Genomic DNA, 20771 nt, shown 5'->3' on the forward strand with positions numbered 1-20771 from the left:
GTCTTTCAGGGATGTAGAGGTCCTTTCTAGGTGCTGATCCACCATCTGGTCTGGATACGTACTGGATCCGGGTGACTGCAGTGACCCTCTGATCTGGACACAGACTGGATCTCGTGGCCACGGTGACCTCAGAACAAGAGAGAAACAGACAAATATTAGCGTAGATGCCATTCTTCTAATGATGTAGAAAGTACAGTGTTATGTGAAGTGTTTCCGGTTCCGGTTTACCTAATTAATGCAGCCTAAAAATCCTTTAACGGATTTGGATATTAAAAGCATATTAGTATGTTATGTGTATGCCAGGTTAAAGAGATGGGTCTTTAATCTAGATTTAAACTGCAAGAGTGTGTCTGCCTCCCGAACAATGTTAGGTAGGTTATTCCAGAGTTTAGGCGCCAAATAGGAAAAGGATCTGCCGCCCGCAGTTGATTTTGATATTCTAGGTATTATCAAATTGCGTTTTGAGTTTTGAGAACGTAGCGGACGTAGAGGAGTATAATGTAAAAGGAGCTCATTCAAATACTGAGGTGCTAAACCATTCAGGGCTTTATAAGTAATAAGCAATATTTTAAAATCTATACGATGTTTGATAGGGAGCCAGTGCAGTGTGGACAGGACCGGGCTAATATGGTCATACTTCCTGGTTCTAGTAAGAACTCTTGCTGCTGCATTTTGGACTAGCTGTAGTTTGTTTACTAAGCGTGCAGAACAACCACCCAATAAAGCATTACAATAATCTAACCTTGAAGTCATAAATGCATGGATTAACATTTCTGCATTTGACAATGAGAGCATAGGCCGTAATTTAGATATATTTTTGAGATGGAAAAATGCAGTTTTACAAATGCTAGAAACGTGGCTTTCTAAGGAAAGATTGCGATCAAGTAGCACACCTAGGTTCCTAACTGATGACGAAGAATTGACAGAGCAACCATCAAGTCTTAGACTGTGTTCTAGGTTATTACAAGCAGAGTTTTTAGGCCCTATGATTAACACCTCTGTTTTTTCTGAATTTAGCAGTAAGAAATTACTCGTCATCCTATTTTTTATATCGACTATGCATTCCATTAGTTTTTCAAATTGGTGTGTTTCACCAGGCTGCGAGGAAATATAGAGCTGCATATCATCAGCATAACAGTGAAAGCTAACACCATGTTTCCTGATGATATCTCCCAAGGGTAACATATAAAGCGTGAAGAGTAGCGGCCCTAGTACTGAGCCTTGAGGTACTCCATACTGCACTTGTGATCGATGTGATACATCTTCATTCACTGCAACGAACTGATGGCGGTCATATAAGTACGATTTAAACCATGCTAATGCACTTCCACTGATGCCAACAAAGTGTTCAAGTCTATGCAAAAGAATGTTGTGGTCAATTGTGTCAAACGCAGCACTAAGATCCAATAAAACTAATAGAGAGATACACCCACGATCAGATGATAAGAGCAGATCATTTGTAACTCTAAGGAGAGCAGTTTCAGTACTATGATACGGTCTAAATCCTGACTGGAAATCCTCACATATACCATTATTCTCTAAGAAGGAATATAATTGTGAGGATACCACCTTTTCTAGTATCTTGGACAGAAAAGGGAGATTCGAGATTGGTCTATAATTAACAAGTTCTCTGGGGTCAAGTTGTGGCTTTTTTATGAGAGGCTTAATAACAGCCAGTTTGAAGGTTTTGGGGACATATCCTAATGACAATGAGGAATTAATAATAGTCAGAAGAGGACCTATGACTTCTGGAAGCACCTCTTTTAAGAGCTTAGATGGTAAAGGGTCTAACATACATGTTGTAAGTTTAGATGATTTAACAAGTTTATACAATTCTTCCTCTCCTATAGTAGAGAATGAGTGGAACTGTTTCTCAGGGGGTCTATAGTGCACTGTCTGATATGATACGGTAGCTGACGGCTGAATGGTTGAAATTTTATCTCTAATAGTATTGATTTTAGAAGTAAAGTAGTTCATAAAGTCATTACTGTTGTGGTGTTGGGAAATGTCAACACTTGTTGAGGCTTTATTTTTCGTTAATTTAGCCACTGTATTGAATAAATACCTGGGGTTATGTTTGTTTTCTTCTAAAAGAGAAGAAAAGTAATCAGATCTAGCAGTTTTTAATGCTTTTCTATAGGATATGCTACTTTCCCGCCAAGCAATATGATCAAAGGCAGTAATTTATATACACACACACACATAGTGTACATACATATGTAAATCAATAATACAACTATGACTAAACAAAACGTTACTGTTTGTCAGAGTGGCTGAAGACTCTGTGACGTATCTGAACTTCTCTCTGGAGGACAGAGGGCCAAAATCTCTCAACATCACCTACAAGGTCAGGGAGTCAAACAAACATGTACAGTTTCCCTCGAGTAAAGCATTTATTTCATGTTACATTACAATGATCTATCTGAGAACTGGAGTACAGATGTGACACTAGATGATTCAGAGTGATCAGATTACTGTGTATCAGTGTATATGTTTGTGTGTTTGCAGGTGGAGAATCTGGGTGTTAAAGGTCTGAACGTGTCGGTCACACTCAGCCTGCCCTGTCAAACTACACATGTGACCTTAACACCTCACATTTTCAGCATGCAGGAGGTTCATCACTCGCTCATCAACTCATACCATCAAATCATCATGTGTTTGTTGAGTAAACATCTTCTTTTCTTCTCTCCAGGACTCTCCAGTGCTGTGCAGCCAGTCAGTTCCACAGGTAAGAGATTATGGACCGCTTTTACAACTGGTATTCATTCACAGAGAAATTATGTTTTGGTCATAATTTGTCTCACTCTCATACCATTAAAAAACAACTGACCAACAAACACTGAAACATTTCATAAAATATATTTTGTAATGTGAATTTAACGACATGTGGATGAATAAATGACAGAATTATGAATTTCAGGTGAATGTTCCTATTAAGATCAGATCACATGCAGTCATACCTTTCTCCACTTCAGCCCCTTGATTTTCTCTGGTTTATTGCTCTTAGTGGTTTTTTATTTTGTTTTGTTTCAGGACGGTCGCTGTGGGTTTGTGTGTCATGAATTTCCACTGGAGCAATTTACAGATATTCGGATTAACCTGAAAGCAGAAGCAGTTTTCCAAAACGTGAAGGAATACGAGAGTGTGAGTGATGAACACACACCTGAACCACAGCACTGCAAAATCACAAACACAGGAGACACACACCAGGGGCCTTTTTCAGAAAGGAGGTTAAGTGGAAACTTTGAGTATGTTAACCATAAAATGAGGGAAACTCTGGTTTTCCCATTTCAGAATAGGAGGTTTGTCAAACCTGAGAAAGCAGGTTTAAGTCAAGCCCATTTCTGAAAGAGAGCTAATTTATAATCTGAGTTAGTTACCATGGGAACCTATGAACCTAACCTGGTCAGGATCAAGTTTTCTTTCAGTCTGCTCCACATTTTAAAAGCGCAAGTGATGTTGAAATACTTCATACTTCTAAATTATATATTAGTAAATTACATAAGATATTTAGTGATTCAGAGATTCCCATCTTTGAATTAAAACTTGAACTCTGAGTTGACTTATTGACTGAACCTCCTTATTTAAAAGGGGACAATGAACTACAGCACCGCACAATCACAAACACCTGAACTACAGCCCCGCACAATCACAAACACCTGAAACACACACCTGAACTACAGCACCGCACAATCACAAACACCTGAAACACACACCTGAAATACAGCACAGCACAATCAAAAACACCTGAAACACACACCTGAACTACAGCACCGCACAATCACAAAAACTTGAAACACACACCTGAACTACACCACAGCACAATCAAAAATACCTGAAACACACACCTGAACTACAGCACCGCACAATCACAAACACCTGAAACACACACCTGAACTACAGCACAATCAAAAACACATGAAACACACACCTGAACTACAGCACCGCACAAACACCTGAAACACACACCTGAACTACATCCCTACACAATCAAAAACACCTGAACTACAGCCCCACACAACCACAAACACCTGAACTACAGCCCCGCACAATCACAAACACCTGAAACACACACCTGAACTACAGCACCGCACAATCACAAACACCTGAAACACACACCTGAAATACAGCACAGCACAATCAAAAACACCTGAAACACACACCTGAACTACAGCACCGCACAATCACAAAAACTTGAAACACACACCTGAACTACACCACAGCACAATCAAAAATACCTGAAACACACACCTGAACTACAGCACCGCACAATCACAAACACCTGAAACACACACCTGAACTACAGCACAATCAAAAACACATGAAACACACACCTGAACTACAGCACCGCACAAACACCTGAAACACACACCTGAACTACATCCCTACACAATCAAAAACACCTGAACTACAGCCCCACACAACCACAAACACCTGAACTACAGCACCGTACAATCACAAACACCTGAACTACAGCCCCGCACAATCACAAACACCTGAAACACACACCTGAAATACAGCACAGCACAATCAAAAACACCTGAAACACACACCTGAACTACAGCACCGCACAATCACAAACACCTGAAACACACACCTGAACTACAGCACAATCAAAAACACATGAAACACACACCTGAACTACAGCACCGCACAAACACCTGAAACACACACCTGAACTACATCCCTACACAATCAAAAACACCTGAACTACAGCCCCACACAACCACAAACACCCGAAACACAACTGAACTACAGCACCCCACAAACACCCGAAACACACCTGAACTACAGCACCGCACAAACACCTGAAACACGCACCTAAACTACAGCACTGCACAATCACAAACACCTGAAACACACACCTTAACTACAGCACTTCACAATCACAAACACCTGAAACACACACCTGAACTACAGCACTGCACAATCACAAACACCTGAAACACACACCTGAACTACAGCGCCCCACAAACATAAACACCTGAAACACACACCTGAACTACAGCACCGCAAAATCACAAACACCTGAACTACAGCCCTGCACAATCACAAACACCTGAACTACAACCCTGCACAAACACCTGAAACACACACCTGACCTACAGCCCCGCACAATCACAAACACCTGAAACACACACCTGAACTACAGCACTGGACAATTACAAAAAACCTGAACTACAGCGCCACACAATCACAAACACCTGAAACACACACCTGAACTACAGCACCATGCAAACACCTGAAACACACACCTGACCTACAGCCCCCCACAACCACAAACACCTGAAACACACACCTGAACTACAGCCCGCACAAACACCCAAAACACACACCTGAACTACAGCACCGCACAAACACCTAAAACACACACCTGACCTACAGCCCTGCACAATCACAAACACCTCTACTACAGCACCGCACAATCAAAAACATCTGAAACACACACCTGAACTACAGCACCGCACAACACCTGAAACACACACCTGACCTACAGCACAATCACAAACACCTGAAACACACACCTGAACTACAGCACCATCACAAACACCTGAAACACACTCCTGAACTACAGCACAATCAGAAACACCTGAAACACACACCTGAACTACAGCACAATCACAAACACCTGAAACACACACCTGAACTACAGCCCCACACAATCACAAACACCTGAAACACACACCTGAACTACAGCCCCCCACAACCACAAACACCTGAAACACACACCTGAACTACAGCCCGCACAAACACCCAAAACACACACCTGAACTACAGCACCGCACAAACACCTAAAACACACACCTGACCTACAGCCCTGCACAATCACAAACACCTCTACTACAGCACCGCACAATCAAAAACATCTGAAACACACACCTGAACTACAGCACCGCACAACACCTGAAACACACACCTGACCTACAGCACAATCACAAACACCTGAAACACACACCTGAACTACAGCACCATCACAAACACCTGAAACACACTCCTGAACTACAGCACAATCAGAAACACCTGAAACACACACCTGAACTACAGCACAATCACAAACACCTGAAACACACACCTGACCTACAGCCCCCCACAACCACAAACACCTGAAACACACACCTGAACTACAGCCCGCACAAACACCCAAAACACACACCTGAACTACAGCACCGCACAAACACCTAAAACACACACCTGACCTACAGCCCTGCACAATCACAAACACCTCTACTACAGCACCGCACAATCAAAAACATCTGAAACACACACCTGAACTACAGCACCTCACAACACCTGAAACACACACCTGACCTACAGCACAATCACAAACACCTGAAACACACACCTGAACTACAGCACCATCACAAACACCTGAAACACACTCCTGAACTACAGCACAATCAGAAACACCTGAAACACACACCTGAACTACAGCACAATCACAAACACCTGAAACACACACCTGAACTACAGCACAATCACAAACATCTGAAACACACACCTGAACTACAGCACTGCACAATCCCGAGCAATCACAAACACCTGAACTACAGCCCCGCACAACCACAAACACCTGAACTACAGCACTGCACAATCCCAAACACCTGAAACACACACCTGAACTAAAGCATTGCACAATCACAAACGCATCAACTATAGCACCGCACAAACACCTGAAACACACACCTGACCTACAGCCCCACACAATCACAAACACCCGAAACACACACCTGAACTACAGCACTGCACAATCCCGAGCAATCACAAACACCTGAACTACAGCCCCGCACAACCACAAACACCTGAACTACAGCACCGCACAATCACAAACACCTGAAACACACACCTGAACTAAAGCATTGCACAATCACAAACGCCTGAACTACAGCCCCGCACAACCACAAACACCTGAAACACACACCTGAACTACAGCACCGCACAAACACCTGAAACACACACCTGAACTACAGCACAATCACAAACACCTGAAACACACACCTGAACTACAGCATCACAAAATCACAAACACCTGAACTACAGCACCACACAATCATAAACACCTGAAACACACACCTAAGCTACAGCACCACACAATCACAAACACCCGAAACACACACCTGAACTACAGCACTGCACAATCCCGAGCAATCACAAACACCTGAACTACAGCCCCGCACAACCACAAACACCTGAACTACAGCACCGCACAATCACAAACACCTGAAACACACACCTGAACTACAGCACAGCACAATCATAAACACCTGAAACACACACCTGAACTACAGCACCGCACAATCACAAACACCTGAAACACACACCTGAACTACAGCCCTGCACAATCAAAACACCTGAACTACAGCCCCACACAACCACAAACACCCGAAACACACCTGAACTACAGCACCGCACAAACACCTGAAACACGCACCTAAACTACAGTACTGCACAATCACAAACACCTGAAACACACACCTGAACTACAGCACTGCACAATCACAAACACCTGAAACACACACCTGAACTACAGCACCGCAAAATCACAAACACTTGAAACACACACCTGAACTACAGCACAGGACAATCAAAAACACCTGAAACACACACCTGAACTACAGCACTGCACAATCACAAACACCTGAAACACACACCTGAACTACAGCGCACCACAAACACCTGAAACACACACCTGAACTACAGCGCCCCACAAACACCTGAAACACACACCTGAACTACAGCGCCCCACAAACACCTGAAACACACACCTGAACTACAGCACCGCAAAATCACAAACACCTAAAACACACACCTGAACTACAGCACTGCACAATCACAAGCACCTGAACTACAGCCCCGCACAATCACAAACACCTGAACTACAACCCTGCACAAACACCTGAAACACACACCTGAACTACAGCATCGCACAAACACCTGAAACACACACCTGAACTACAGCAACGCATAATCACAAACACCTGAAACACACACCTGAACTACAGCACCGGACAAACACCTGAAACACACACCTGACCTACAGCCCCGCACAATCACAAACACCTGAAACACACACCTGAACTACAGCATTGGACAATCACAAAAAACCTGAACTACAGCGCCACACAATCACAAACACCTGAAACACACACCTGAACTACAGCACCACGCAAACACCTGAAACACACACCTGACTTACAGCCCCCCACAACCACAAACACCTGAAACACACACCTGAACTACAGCCCCGCACAAACACCCAAAACACACAACTGAACTACAGAACCGCACAAACACCTGAAACACACACCTGACCTACAGCCCTGCACAATCACAAACACCTGAAAAACACACCTGAACTACAGCCCTGCACAATCACAAACACCTCTACTACAGCACCGCACAATCAAAAACACCTGAAACACACACCTGAACTACAGCCACGCACAACTACAAACACCCGAAACAAACACCTGAACTACAGCACCGCACAAACACCTGAAACACACACCTGAACTACAGCACAATCACAAACACCTGAAACACACTCCTGAACTACAGCACAATCAGAAACACCTGAAACACACACCTGAACTACAGCATCGCACAATCACAAACGCCTGAACTACAGCACCGCACAAACACCTGAAACACACACCTGACCTACAGCCCCACACAATCACAAACACCTGAAACACATACCTGAACTACAGCACAATCACAAACACCTGAAACACACACCTGAACTACAGCACCACACAATCACAAACACCCAAAACACACACCTGAACTACAGCACTGCACAATCCCGAGCAATCACAAACACCTGAACTATAGCCCCGCACAACCACAAACACCTGAAACACACACCTGAACTACAGCACCGCACAAACACCTGAAACACACACCTGACCTACAGCCCCACACAATCACAAACACCTGAAGCACACACCTGAACTACAGCACAATCACAAACACCTGAAACACACACCTGAACTACAGCACCACACAATCACAAACACCCAAAACACACACCTGAACTACAGCACTGCACAATCCCGAGCAATCACAAACACCTGAACTACAGCCCCGCACAACCACAAACACCTGAACTACAGCACCGCACAATCAAAAATACCTGAAACACACACCTGAACTACAGCCCCGCACAACCACAAACACCCGAAACACACACCTGAACTACAGCACTGCACAAACACCTGAAACACACACCTGAACTACAGCACTGCACAAACACCTGAAACACACACCTGAACTACAGCATTGCACAATCACAAACGCCTGAACTACAGCCCCGCACAACCACAAACACCCGAAACACACACCTGGACTACAGCACTGCACAAACACCTGAAACACACACCTGAACTACAGCATCGCACAATCACAAACGCCTGAACTACAGCCCCGCACAATCACAAACACCCGAAACACACACCTGAACTACAGCACCGCACAAACACCTGAAACACACACCTGACCTACAGCCCCACACAATCACAAACACCTGAAACACACACCTGAACTACAGCACAATCATAAACACCTGAACTACAGCATCGCACAATCACAAATGCCTGAACTACAGCCCCGCACAACCACAAACACCCGAAACACACACCTGAACTACAGCACCACACAAACACTTGAAACACACACCTGACCTACTGCCCCGCGCAATCACAAACACCTGAAACACACACCTGACCTACAGCCCCACACAATCATAAACACCCGAAACACACACCTGAACTACAGCACCACACAATCACAAACACCTGAACTACAGCACCACACAATCAAAAACACCTGAACTACAGCACTGCTAAATCAAGTTTAACATGAAATGTATTATTAACTTAGAAACTTTTCTTCTGCTGTAGAAATACTCCTTCTATGAGTTCAGAAGGGATCATGTGTTCAACATCAGCGCTGAGCTCAACTACAACACAAGCCGCTATAACCAGACATCAACCGAACTAAAGGTGAGTTCACATCAGGTATGAACCAATAATTCATTGCTGTTTCATGTTAACACAAATCTGAGATCTACAGGTAGCATTGCCAACTGTTCTGAATAGTACAGAATTGTTCTGTATTTAAGGCATCAGATAAGCGTTCTGTATGAAAGCTATACGGAACGCCGTTTTTTTCTGTATTCGCTGTATTCGACCACCATAATATCAAATTAACCATTCATTTTGCACAAATCATTGTTTGAATTGTGAATGTAGTCACTCAGGAAGGCTTTAAGACCTTGCAGAATCATTTATTGCCTAGTCAGTCATGCTAAAGGCAATCCCCTTCACCATTTGTGTTTTTATTTCACCCAATCAGTTTGGGTGCATGCAAAGAAACTGATTATTGATCATAAGCACAACATCCAGCTAGACAAGACAAATGCAATCTACCTGAGGGAAGATGTCTTTCACTATTGTAAGTTAATGTTGTTAATGTTGTTAAATAGAGAAAATTACATAAAAAAAAAACGTTTAGCATATTCCTAAACCTGGACCTCATTTAATTATTAATATTATAAGAAATTGAAGCACCAAAAGCAGCACACACACTCACAAGTTATCTTTAATTGAAACAAATATTAATTTTAATGAATTCACAGGCTACATATTTAATATTTTGAACTAAAATGTTAAAGGAACTGTCATTATTTAAAATGCTTTGTTGATTGAATTTTCATAGATGTTCTGTTGTTATACTTTAAAATTGTATGCAATATTGTATGTAATTTCACAGTATACTCGAAGCTACTCCCAAGTTACTACACCACTTATGCAGTCACAATCTATAGTGGTCAAATGTACTCAGGCTGACACTTGCATGACATCTTTTGTATGACAAATTTTATTTTTAGAATAATTGTGCATAGGTTTAACAAAACAAATGTGGTTCTTTCTGAGAACCTTTTTAACACGCTTAATATATTTTATTTAAATTTTATTCTGTCCCTTATTTTCACCTGGAGGTCACTCACATAATCTGCGTTCCATTTCACACTTTCAGATCCTTTAAAAATAATCAGGCGCCGGTGAATCATCTTCTATAACTTAATGAATTGGGAAAGATGATCTTTGCAGCTACATATAATTGTTGATGTGCTTGTGCTGCCCTCTACAGACGAGCAGCTGTGTGTGTGTGTGTGTGTGTGTGTGTGAGTGTGTATCATCAGTGTCAGTCTGAACTCACAGCACAGACCTGCAGCTCACCAGCTCATCTCACAGTGTTAGAGAAGCAGAGTGTTTTATCACATATATTTAACTAGAATCTATTGCTTTTTCTCTCTGCAGTTCAATCCCCACAGATCTCAGGTACCAACCATATCATTCATTTTCAGTGTAAATTTGAACCATTAAACCATGAAAATGTTTTTATTTTTTTATACTTAACATTTAAATATACCATATGTATTTTATGTGTTTATGTATTTAAAATATAAAAACCTTACTAGTGCCAGTGGTTGTGATGATTTTCCTCTAGACTACAGTGAAGGTGGAGTTTGTCGTTCCTCCCAGTCGATTGCTGATTGTTGGCACCGGTGCAGTGGGCGGGTTCCTCTTCCTCATTATCATATTGATCCTTCTGCTGAAGGTAAGGTCCAATCAAGTCACCTTAAGAGTTGTTCTCATCATTCACCTCTCAAATTCTTCTCTAATCTCTGTGTGTGTGTGTGTGTGTGTGTGTGTGTGTGTGTAGTGTGGGTTTTTTAATCGAAATCGCCCTGACGAGTTTTTTCCAGAGGGTGAAAGTGTAACTGTGGTTGAAGACTCTCCTCTCATGAACGTGAATGCTAAAGAAAACCGAGTCAGCGAGAGCAACATCACAGAGAAAGAGCTCCAGTCCTGACCCTCCAAAGACTGAAGAATCAACACAACAAAAGATGTTTGTTTTGAAGAAGCTTAAAATGGTCTTTTAATAGTCTAGTGGTATGAAGATATGATTTAAGTGCAGTATGTTTAGTTCAGAGAGATGCAACATGTGTAGCTTGTCCAGTGTCTAGTCTTTTCTCTAGACTTAAATTGTAGTTTATTTATAATAACCCAGATTTATTCTGCTATTTGGGCCTTTTTTCTATAAAAATAAAATAGAATATTGAGTTATTATAGTTTTTATTGATTTTATAAGTAGATTAGATCTTTTTTTCTTCTTGAGCTATTTTCTTAATCTCAAAGAAATTGTTCTGGAAGTAACTTTTACACTGAATATTTCTAGTCATTTGAAGAAGAGACATGAATAACCAATCAATATTAATAAATGAGTTAACTGAATGAGATACTGAGTTATTTTCAAACCATTCATACAGTTCTCAAAACAAAGACACATTTCTCAAAACTTTTAACACATTTCACCTGTTTGCACACACAAATCTTTTTTCTGCAAACCTCTACACAAGAACGGCATCATCTTTGCAAAGGTCTAACCATGTACACATTCAGAAAACACAAACACACAATATAATTAACTCAAGCGTCAAAAAATGAACTCAAACAGCACACAGTTATCCATGTGTGACCATTCGGCAGCAGGACTGATGACACCGCTCCGAGTCTCTGGATGATATGAACAGGAGCACAGCTGATTGTGAGTTTGGGAAAATGAGTTCTGGTAGTGGGAGACAAAGAGGAAGTGGAGGGGGATATAAAAATGAAGGGGATGTGGTCAAAGGTCATTTGTTCCTAATGAAAAACGAAGCACTACATGCTCATCTACAGGGTTTCAAAACTACTCCCACAATACAGTCGTGGCCAAAAGTTTTGAGAATTACATAAATATTGGAAATTGGAAAAGTCGCTGCTTAAGTTTTTATAATAGCAATTTGCATATACTCCAGAATGTTATGAATTGCATAGTCCTTCTTTGCCATGAAAATTAACTTAATCCCAAAAAAACCTTTCCACTGCATTTCATTGCTGTCATTTAAAGGACCTGCTGAGATCATTTCAGTAATCGTCTTGTTAACTCGGGTGAGGATGTTGACGAGCACACGGCTGGAGATCATTATGTCAGGCTGATTGGGTTAGAATGGCAGACTTGACATGTTAAAAGGAGGGTGATGCTTGAAATCATTGTTCTTCCATTGTTAACCATGGTGACCTGCAAAGAAACACATGCAGCCATCATTGCGTTGCATAAAAATGGCTTCACAGGCAAGAATATTGTGGCTACTAAGATTGCACCTAAATCAACAATTTATAGGATCATCAAGAACTTCAAGGAAAGAGGTTCAATTCTTATAAAGAAGGCTTCAGGGCGTCCAAGAAAGTCCAGCAAGCGCCAGGATCGTCTCCTAAAGAGGATTCAGCTGCGGGATCGGAGCTTGCTCAGGAATGGCAGCGGGCAGGTGTGAGCGCATCTGCACGCACAGTGAGGCCAAGACTTTGGAAGATGGCCTGGTGTCAAGAAGGGCAGCACAGAAGCCACTTCTCTCCAAAAAAAACATCAGGGACAGATTGATCTTCTGCAGAAAGTATAGTGAATGGACTGCTGAGGACTGGGGCGAAGTCAAATTCTCCGATGAAGCCCCTTTCTGATTGTTTGGGGCATCTGGAAAAAGGCTTGTCCGGAGAAGAAAAGGTGAGCGCCACCATCAGTCCTGTGTCATGCCAACAGTAAGGCCGGACATACACTGCGATTTTCATCCGATTTTGAGCCGAATTCTGACTCGTGCGACTCTTTTTCGGGTCGGGCCAAATTTCAGCATTTTCGTGCGTCGTTTATCGTGCAGTGTTCGTGCAGTGTACTAGAAGAAACAAGAGGCGATAAGCCTCTCCCAACCAGCAATCGGTTGGTCGGATGGATTTCTGATATGTCAGAAATTTTGGTTGCCTCTTGTGAGGTATCGCACTATTGAAGCAGGGCTATGAACCAATTTTCCACGTTTCCCTCACTGCGCGTGCGTGAAACCATAAACGAAACCATGGTGACACCTGACACGGCGTGTAGTGTGGACTGAAGTGATGGAGGGATAACTTGTGGAGTTATGGCAAAGAAAAATAAAGAGGGAAAAAAACGCCTGCTTCCCTCCAGTTCGCGTTGCAAAATGGATTGACCATATTGGCCACGTCTTCCCAGCCACCTGCGCGTCTAGATACGCCGACGCCTTTTTTTTTTTCTTTTTTTTTTGGGACGTTTCAGCACACATAATTGTGCTTTGCGCATATCACCAAAGCAGTGCGTTTATCCCGGGAAAGCATGTTTATTCTGAAACGGCTACAAACATCCGGGTTCTGAGGGATCCTACGTGTTGATTCGGTTGATACGTCTACAGCGATATCATTGACTTGATTGCAAATAAAAACAGACACTATTTCAACTGAACAGAGATGACATCACTGAATTCAATGATGAACTGCCTTTAACTATCATTTTGCATTATTGATACACTGTTTTCCAATGTTGTTCAGTGCTTTGACGCAATGTATTTTGTTTAAAGCACTATATAAATAAAGGTGATTGATTGATTGATTGATTCCTCACGTATAGTGTGAGCAGTCAAATCGCACCTCGGACCGTACAGTGAGCGCACAAAAATCGTGAGCTTTGGCTTTACATCGCATGCGATCTACCAGTACAGTGTGAGTTGGTACCTTGCCGAAATCACACAGAAATCGCACATTGTATGCCCGGCTTAAAGCATCCTGACTCCATTCATGTGTGGGGTTGCCTCTCATCCAAGGGAGTGGGCTCACTCACAATTCTGCCCAAAAACACAGCCATGAATAAATAATGGTACCAAAACACCCTCAAACAGCAACTTCTTCCAACAATCCAACAACAGTTTGGTGAAGAACAATGCATTTTCCAGCACGATGGAGCACCGTGCAATAAGGCAAAAGTGAAAACTAAGTGGCTCGGGGACCAGAATGTTGAAATTTTGGGTCCATGGCCTGGAAACTCCCCAGATCTTAATCCCATTGAGAACTTGTGGTCAATCCTCAAGAGGCAGGTGGACAAACAAAAACCCACTAATTCTGACAAACTCCAAGAAGTGATTATGAAAGAATGGGTTGCTATCAGTCAGGATTTGGCCCAGAAGTTGATTGAGCGCATGCCCAGTTGAATTGCAGAGGTCCCGATAAAGGAGGGCCAACACTGCAAATACTGACTCTTTGCATAAATGTCATGTACTTGTCGATAAAAGCCTTTGAAACGTATGAAGTGCTTGTAATTCTCAAAACTTTTGGCCACGACTGTACACACACAATATCATTACAATAATTCAGATGAGAGAAATTTAATTATTCAATGTACAGTAAATACTGCAGCACATGTTATACACCCTCTGACAGAGAAGTGTTCTGTCAGAGGACTACGAAACTGCTATAAAAAAAACGGATACTACCAATACTGTAATTTAGTTTGGCAGGAGATGCTGAATGAATTGACTTATTTCTGTAAAGTAACTGACAGTATTCCAATGCGTTTTATGTTTATTCAGTTGTTTGGTCTCTGAACTCATCTCTTCTAGTACTTTTCATTGAGTTGAGTTTATCTGAGACAAACAGAAGCAATTCACTTTTACAAGCTTCTTGTCAAGGATCACACAATAAAGTTTCAGTAATTTACATGTATTTCCATTGTGGTCCTTGCTTTACAGTTTTTCTCCGTCACTTTGGTGCATTTCTCAAATCATCCTTAATATTTCCAAAGTAGTACAGTATTGTTCAAAATAATAGCAGTACAATGTGACTAACCAGAATAATAAAGGTTTTTCTTATATTTTTTTATTGCTACGTGGCAAACAAGTTACCAGTAGGTTCAGTAGATTCTCAGAAAACAAATGAGACCCAGCATTCATGATATGCACGCTCTTAAGGCTGTGCAATTGGGCAGTTAGTTGAATTAGTTGAAAGGGGTGTGTTCAAAAAAATAGCAGTGTGGCATTCAATCACTGAGGTCATCAATTTTGTGAAGAAACAGGTGTGAATCAGGTGGCCCCTATTTAAGGATGAAGCCAACACTTGTTGAACATGCATTTGAAAGCTGAGGAAAATGGGTCAGAAGAACAGCGTACTTTGATTAAAAAGTTGATTAGAGAGGGGAAAACCTATAAAGAGGTGCAAAAAATGATAGGCTGTTCAGCTAAAATGATCTCCAATGCCTTAAAATGGAGAGCAAAACCAGAGAGACGTGGAAGAAAACGGAAGACAACCATCAAAATGGATAGAAGAATAACCAGAATGGCAAAGGCTCAGCCAATGATCACCTCCAGGATGATCAAAGACAGTCTGGAGTTACCTGTAAGTACTGTGACAGTTAGAAGACGTCTGTGTGAAGCTAATCTATTTTCAAGAATCCCCCACAAAGTCCCTCTGTTAAAAAAAAGGCATGTGCAGAAGAGGTTACAATTTGCCAAAGAACACATCAACTGGCCTAAAGAGAAATGGAGGAACATTTTGTGGACTGATGAGAGTAAAATTGTTCTTTTTGGGTCCAAGGGCCACAGGCAGTTTGTGAGACGACCCCCAAACTCTGAATTCAAGCCACAGTACACAGTGAAGACAGTGAAGCATGGAGGTGCAAGCATCATGATATGGGCATGTTTCTCCTACTATGGTGTTGGGCCTATTTATCGCATACCAGGGATCATGGATCAGTTTGCATATGTTAAAATACTTGAAGAGGTCATGTTGCCCTATGCTGAAGAGGACATGCCCTTGAAATGGTTGTTTCAACAAGACAATGACCCAAAACACACTAGTAAACGGGCAAAGTCTTGGTTCCAAACCAACAAAATTAATGTTATGGAGTGGCCAGCCCAATCTCCAGACCTTAATCCAATTGAGAACTTGTGGGGTGATATCAAAAATGCTGTTTCTGAAGCAAAACCAAGAAATGTGAATGAATTGTGGAATGTTGTTAAAGAATCATGGAGTGGAATAACAGCTGAGAGGTGCCACAAGTTGGTTGACTCCATGCCACACAGATGTCAAGCAGTTTTAAAAAACTGTGGTCATACAACTAAATATTAGTTTAGTGATTCACACGATTGCTAAATCCCAGAAAAAAAAAATGTTTGTACAAAATAGTTTTGAGTTTGTACAGTCAAAGGTAGACACTGCTATTTTTTTGAACACACCCCTTTCAACTAATTGCCCAATTGCACAGCCTTAAGAGCGTGCATATCATGAATGCTGGGTCTCATTTGTTTTCTGAGAATCTACTGAACCTACTGGTAACTTGTTTGCCACGTAGCAATAAAAAATATACTAAAAACCTTGATTATTCTGGTTAGTCACATTGTACTGCTATTTTGAACAATACTGTATGTGCATTTTTTCAAAACAATTCGTACAAACAACACCGCAAAATGGATAACCTGCAAAAGCCTGTAACTTACTCAAAATCTTTAGTTCCTCTCTCAGAAAATAAATATTTATGCCAATGAACATCAGTGCCGTCAAGTCACCTTTATTTATATTGCGCTTTAAACAAAATACATTGCGTCAAAGCAACTGAACAACATTCATTAGGAAAACAGTGTCTCAATAATGCAAAATGATAGTAAAAGGCAGTTCATCATTGAATTCAGTGATGTCATCTCTGTTCAGTTGAAATAGTGTCTGTGCATTTATTTGCAATCAAGTCAACGATATCGCTGTAGATGAAGTGACCCCAACTAAACAAGCCAGAGGCGACAGCGGCAAGGAACCGAAACTCCATCGGTGACAGAATGGAGAAAAAAACCTTGGGAGAAACCAGGCTCAGTTGGGGGGCCAGTTCTCCTCTGACCAGACGAAACCAGTAGTTCAATTCCAGACTGCAGCAAAGTCAGATTGTGCAGAAGAATCATCTGTTTCCTGTGGTCTTGTCCTGGTGCTCCTCTGAGACAAGGTCTTTACAGGGGATCTGTATCTGGGGCTCTAGTTGTCCTGGTCTCTGCTGTCTTTCAGGGATGTAGAGGTCCTTTCTAGGTGCTGATCCACCATCTGGTCTGGATACGTACTGGATCCGGGTGACTGCAGTGACCCTCTGATCTGGACACAGACTGGATCTGGTGGCTACGGTGACCTCGGAACAAGAGAGAAACAGACTAATATTAGCGTAGATGCCATTCTTCTAATGATGTAGCAAGTACATCGGGTGTTATGGGAAGTGTTTCCGGTTCCGGTTTACCTAATTAATGCAGCCTAAAAATCTTGTTATGGATTTGGATATTAGAAGTATATTAGTATGTTATGTGTAAGCCAGGTTAAAGAGATGGGTCTTTAATGTAGATTTAAACTGCAAGAGTGTGTCTGCCTTCCGAACAATGTTAGGTAGGTTATTCCAGAGTTTAGGCGCCAAATAGGAAAAGGATCTGCCGCCCTCAGTTGATTTTGATATTCTAGGTATTATCAAATTGCTAATATGGTCATACTTCCTGGTTCTAGTAAGAACTCTTGCTGCTGCATTGTGGACTAGCTGTAGTTTGTTTACTAAGCGTGCAGAACAACCACCCAATAAAGCATTACAATAATCTAACCGTGAGGTCATAAATGCATGGATTCACATTTCTGCATTTGACATTGAGAGCATAGGCCGTAATTTAGATATATTTTTGAGATGGAAAAATGCAGTTTTACAAATGCTAGAAACGTGGCTTTCTAAGGAAATATTGCGATCAAATAGCACACCTAGGTTCCTAACTGATGACGAAGAATTGACAGAGCAACCATCAAGTCTTAGACAGTGTTCTAGGTTATTACAAGCAGAGTTTTTAGGCCCTATAATTAACACCTCTCTTTTTTCTGAATTTAGCTGTAAGAAATTACTCGTCATCCAGTTTTTTTATGTCGACTATGCATTCCCTTTTTCAAATTGGGCATGTTTCGCCCGTCCACAAAGAAATATAGAGCTAAGTATTATAAGTATAACAGTGAAAGCTAACACCATGTTATCTCCCAAGGGTAACATATAAAGCATGAAGAGTAGCGGCCCTAGTACTGAGCCTTGAGGTACTCCATACTGCACTTGTGATCGATATGATCACTGCTTTTAACTGATGGCGGTCATATAAGTATGATTTAAACCATGCCTAGTCTATGCAAAAGAACGTTTGTAGGAGAGCAGACTCAGTACTATGATACGGTCTTAATCCTGACTGGAAATCCTCACAGATACCATTTTTCTCTAAGAAGGAATATAATTGTAAGTATACTACCTTTTCAAGTATTTTGGACAGAAAAGGGAGATTCAAGATCGGTCTATAATTAAGTGAGTGAAGTGACATTCAGCCAAGTATGATGACCCATACTCAGAATTCGTGCTCTGCGTTTAACCCATCCAAAGTGCACGCACACAGCTGTGAACACACACAGCTGTGAGCACACACAGCTGTGAACACACACACTGTTCATCATTTATGATGCAGTTAGGGGTTTGGTGTCTTTGCTCAAGGGCACCTAACTCGTGGTATTGCCAGCCCAAGATTCGAACCCATAATCCTAGGGTTAGGAGTCAAACGCTCTAACCACTATGCCACAACTTACCCTTAAAAAGTTAAAAATAGCCTATTTATTTTGGTTTGAATATTTTTGTTTAAAAGTAGACATTTCAAGCTTTCTGTAATATATTGGCTATATTTCTTTTTAAACCCACCTACTAAAAGATTGAGACACTACCTGACTCAAAATATCACCCAAAGTTTCTACAGCTTTTTTCTTAGCTATTTCAGAATCTGGAAAAATGACTGGGACTAACTTGTTACTGCAGTCAAGCGATATGAATGTGTGTGATGCACGGCATGATAGGAACTTTGTCAGCCTGTGGGTCATTTGGTTTATTGGAAAACGATTGCACTGAGTTAAATGTTTCTTGATGATATACTTTTTTTCTGAGGTACTCACATGCACCATGTTGCTTCACGTCATATTCTCCTCCATGTCCCACAGAAAAAAAAGCTCTCTCTGCTTCACCATCTACAGGTCTTAACCAAGAGTATGATGCGGTCCATTCGCTATTAAAAGTGCATCTTCTCATTTTCTTGGCCACACTGGCCATGGCTGCTTAACCTGGCCGAGCAGCGCACTCTCCAATTTGAGATTGTTGACAATGTTGAGGAGATGTTCGTACACCAGTTAGCACTCACCTGGAGCAGTGGGCATCATTTTTGCTGCGGCATCCAGGGAGCAGTTAGGGGTTCAGTGCCTTGTTCAAGGAAACCTCAGTCGCAGTATTGCTGGCCTTCAACTCGAACCCACAACCCTAGGGTTAGGAGTCAAACTCTCTAACCACTAGGCTACAACTTCCCGTGAGACCTGGGGATAGTTGAGTATCATCAGCATATGCAGCAGTGGGAACTAATCCTGTATTTTCTAATAATATTGTCAAGGGGCAACATGTATATTGAAAATAGCAGAGGACCTAGGATAGATCCTTGTGGCACTCCATATTTTACTGGTGATAAATGAGATGGCTCCCCGTTTAAATAAACAAAATGGTAGCGATCGGACAGGTAGGATCTAAACCATCTTAGGGCCTGCCCTTGAATACCTGTATAGTTTTGTAATCGATCTATGAGTATGTCATGATCTATGGTGTTGAACGCAGCACTAAGATCAAGTAAGACTAGAAATGAGATGCAGCCTTGATCTGACGCAAGGAGCAGGTCATTTGTAATTTTAACAAGTGCAGTTTGGTGGGACCTGAAAAATGATAATTCTTCATACAGATATTTTTATGCAGGAAGGTGCTCAATTGAGCAGACACAACTTTTTCTAAAATGTTTGACATAATTGGAAGATTTGAAATGGGCCTAT

At 41.7% G+C, this 20771-nt stretch overlaps 2 protein-coding genes and 1 long non-coding RNA gene across 5 annotated transcripts in view; 2 read left to right on the forward strand and 1 right to left on the reverse strand.

Moving 5' to 3' along the window:
* The window catches only part of LOC113121251 (integrin alpha-M), a 38574-nt gene extending 26270 nt beyond the window's left edge, over positions 1-12304 (forward strand). The window contains exons 24-31 of the mRNA XM_026291607.1: positions 2269-2347; positions 2509-2613; positions 2693-2728; positions 3034-3144; positions 9900-10001; positions 11322-11342; positions 11512-11622; positions 11728-12304. Of these exons, the coding sequence (XP_026147392.1) occupies positions 2269-2347; positions 2509-2613; positions 2693-2728; positions 3034-3144; positions 9900-10001; positions 11322-11342; positions 11512-11622; positions 11728-11877 (715 nt within the window). The 3' untranslated portion in view covers positions 11878-12304. The remainder of the gene's footprint in view (positions 1-2268; positions 2348-2508; positions 2614-2692; positions 2729-3033; positions 3145-9899; positions 10002-11321; positions 11343-11511; positions 11623-11727) is intronic.
* The window catches only part of LOC113039050 (zinc finger protein 501-like), an 847435-nt gene that overhangs the window by 288149 nt on the left and 538515 nt on the right, over positions 1-20771 (forward strand). The window lies entirely within an intron of this gene.
* On the reverse strand, positions 6309-9893 carry LOC113042497 (uncharacterized). 2 transcript variants are annotated; one of them, XR_003275591.1, is made up of 3 exons: positions 9267-9893; positions 8948-9190; positions 6309-6499 (listed from the first exon to the last, which is right to left on the reverse strand). It is a non-coding gene; the product is annotated as an uncharacterized LOC113042497 (long non-coding RNA). The 2 variants fall into 2 exon arrangements; XR_003275586.1 differs by having other exon boundaries at positions 9229-9893.

The sequence above is a fragment of the Carassius auratus genome, chromosome 1, assembly GCF_003368295.1.
Source record: "Carassius auratus strain Wakin chromosome 1, ASM336829v1, whole genome shotgun sequence".
NCBI lineage: Eukaryota > Metazoa > Chordata > Actinopteri > Cypriniformes > Cyprinidae > Carassius > Carassius auratus.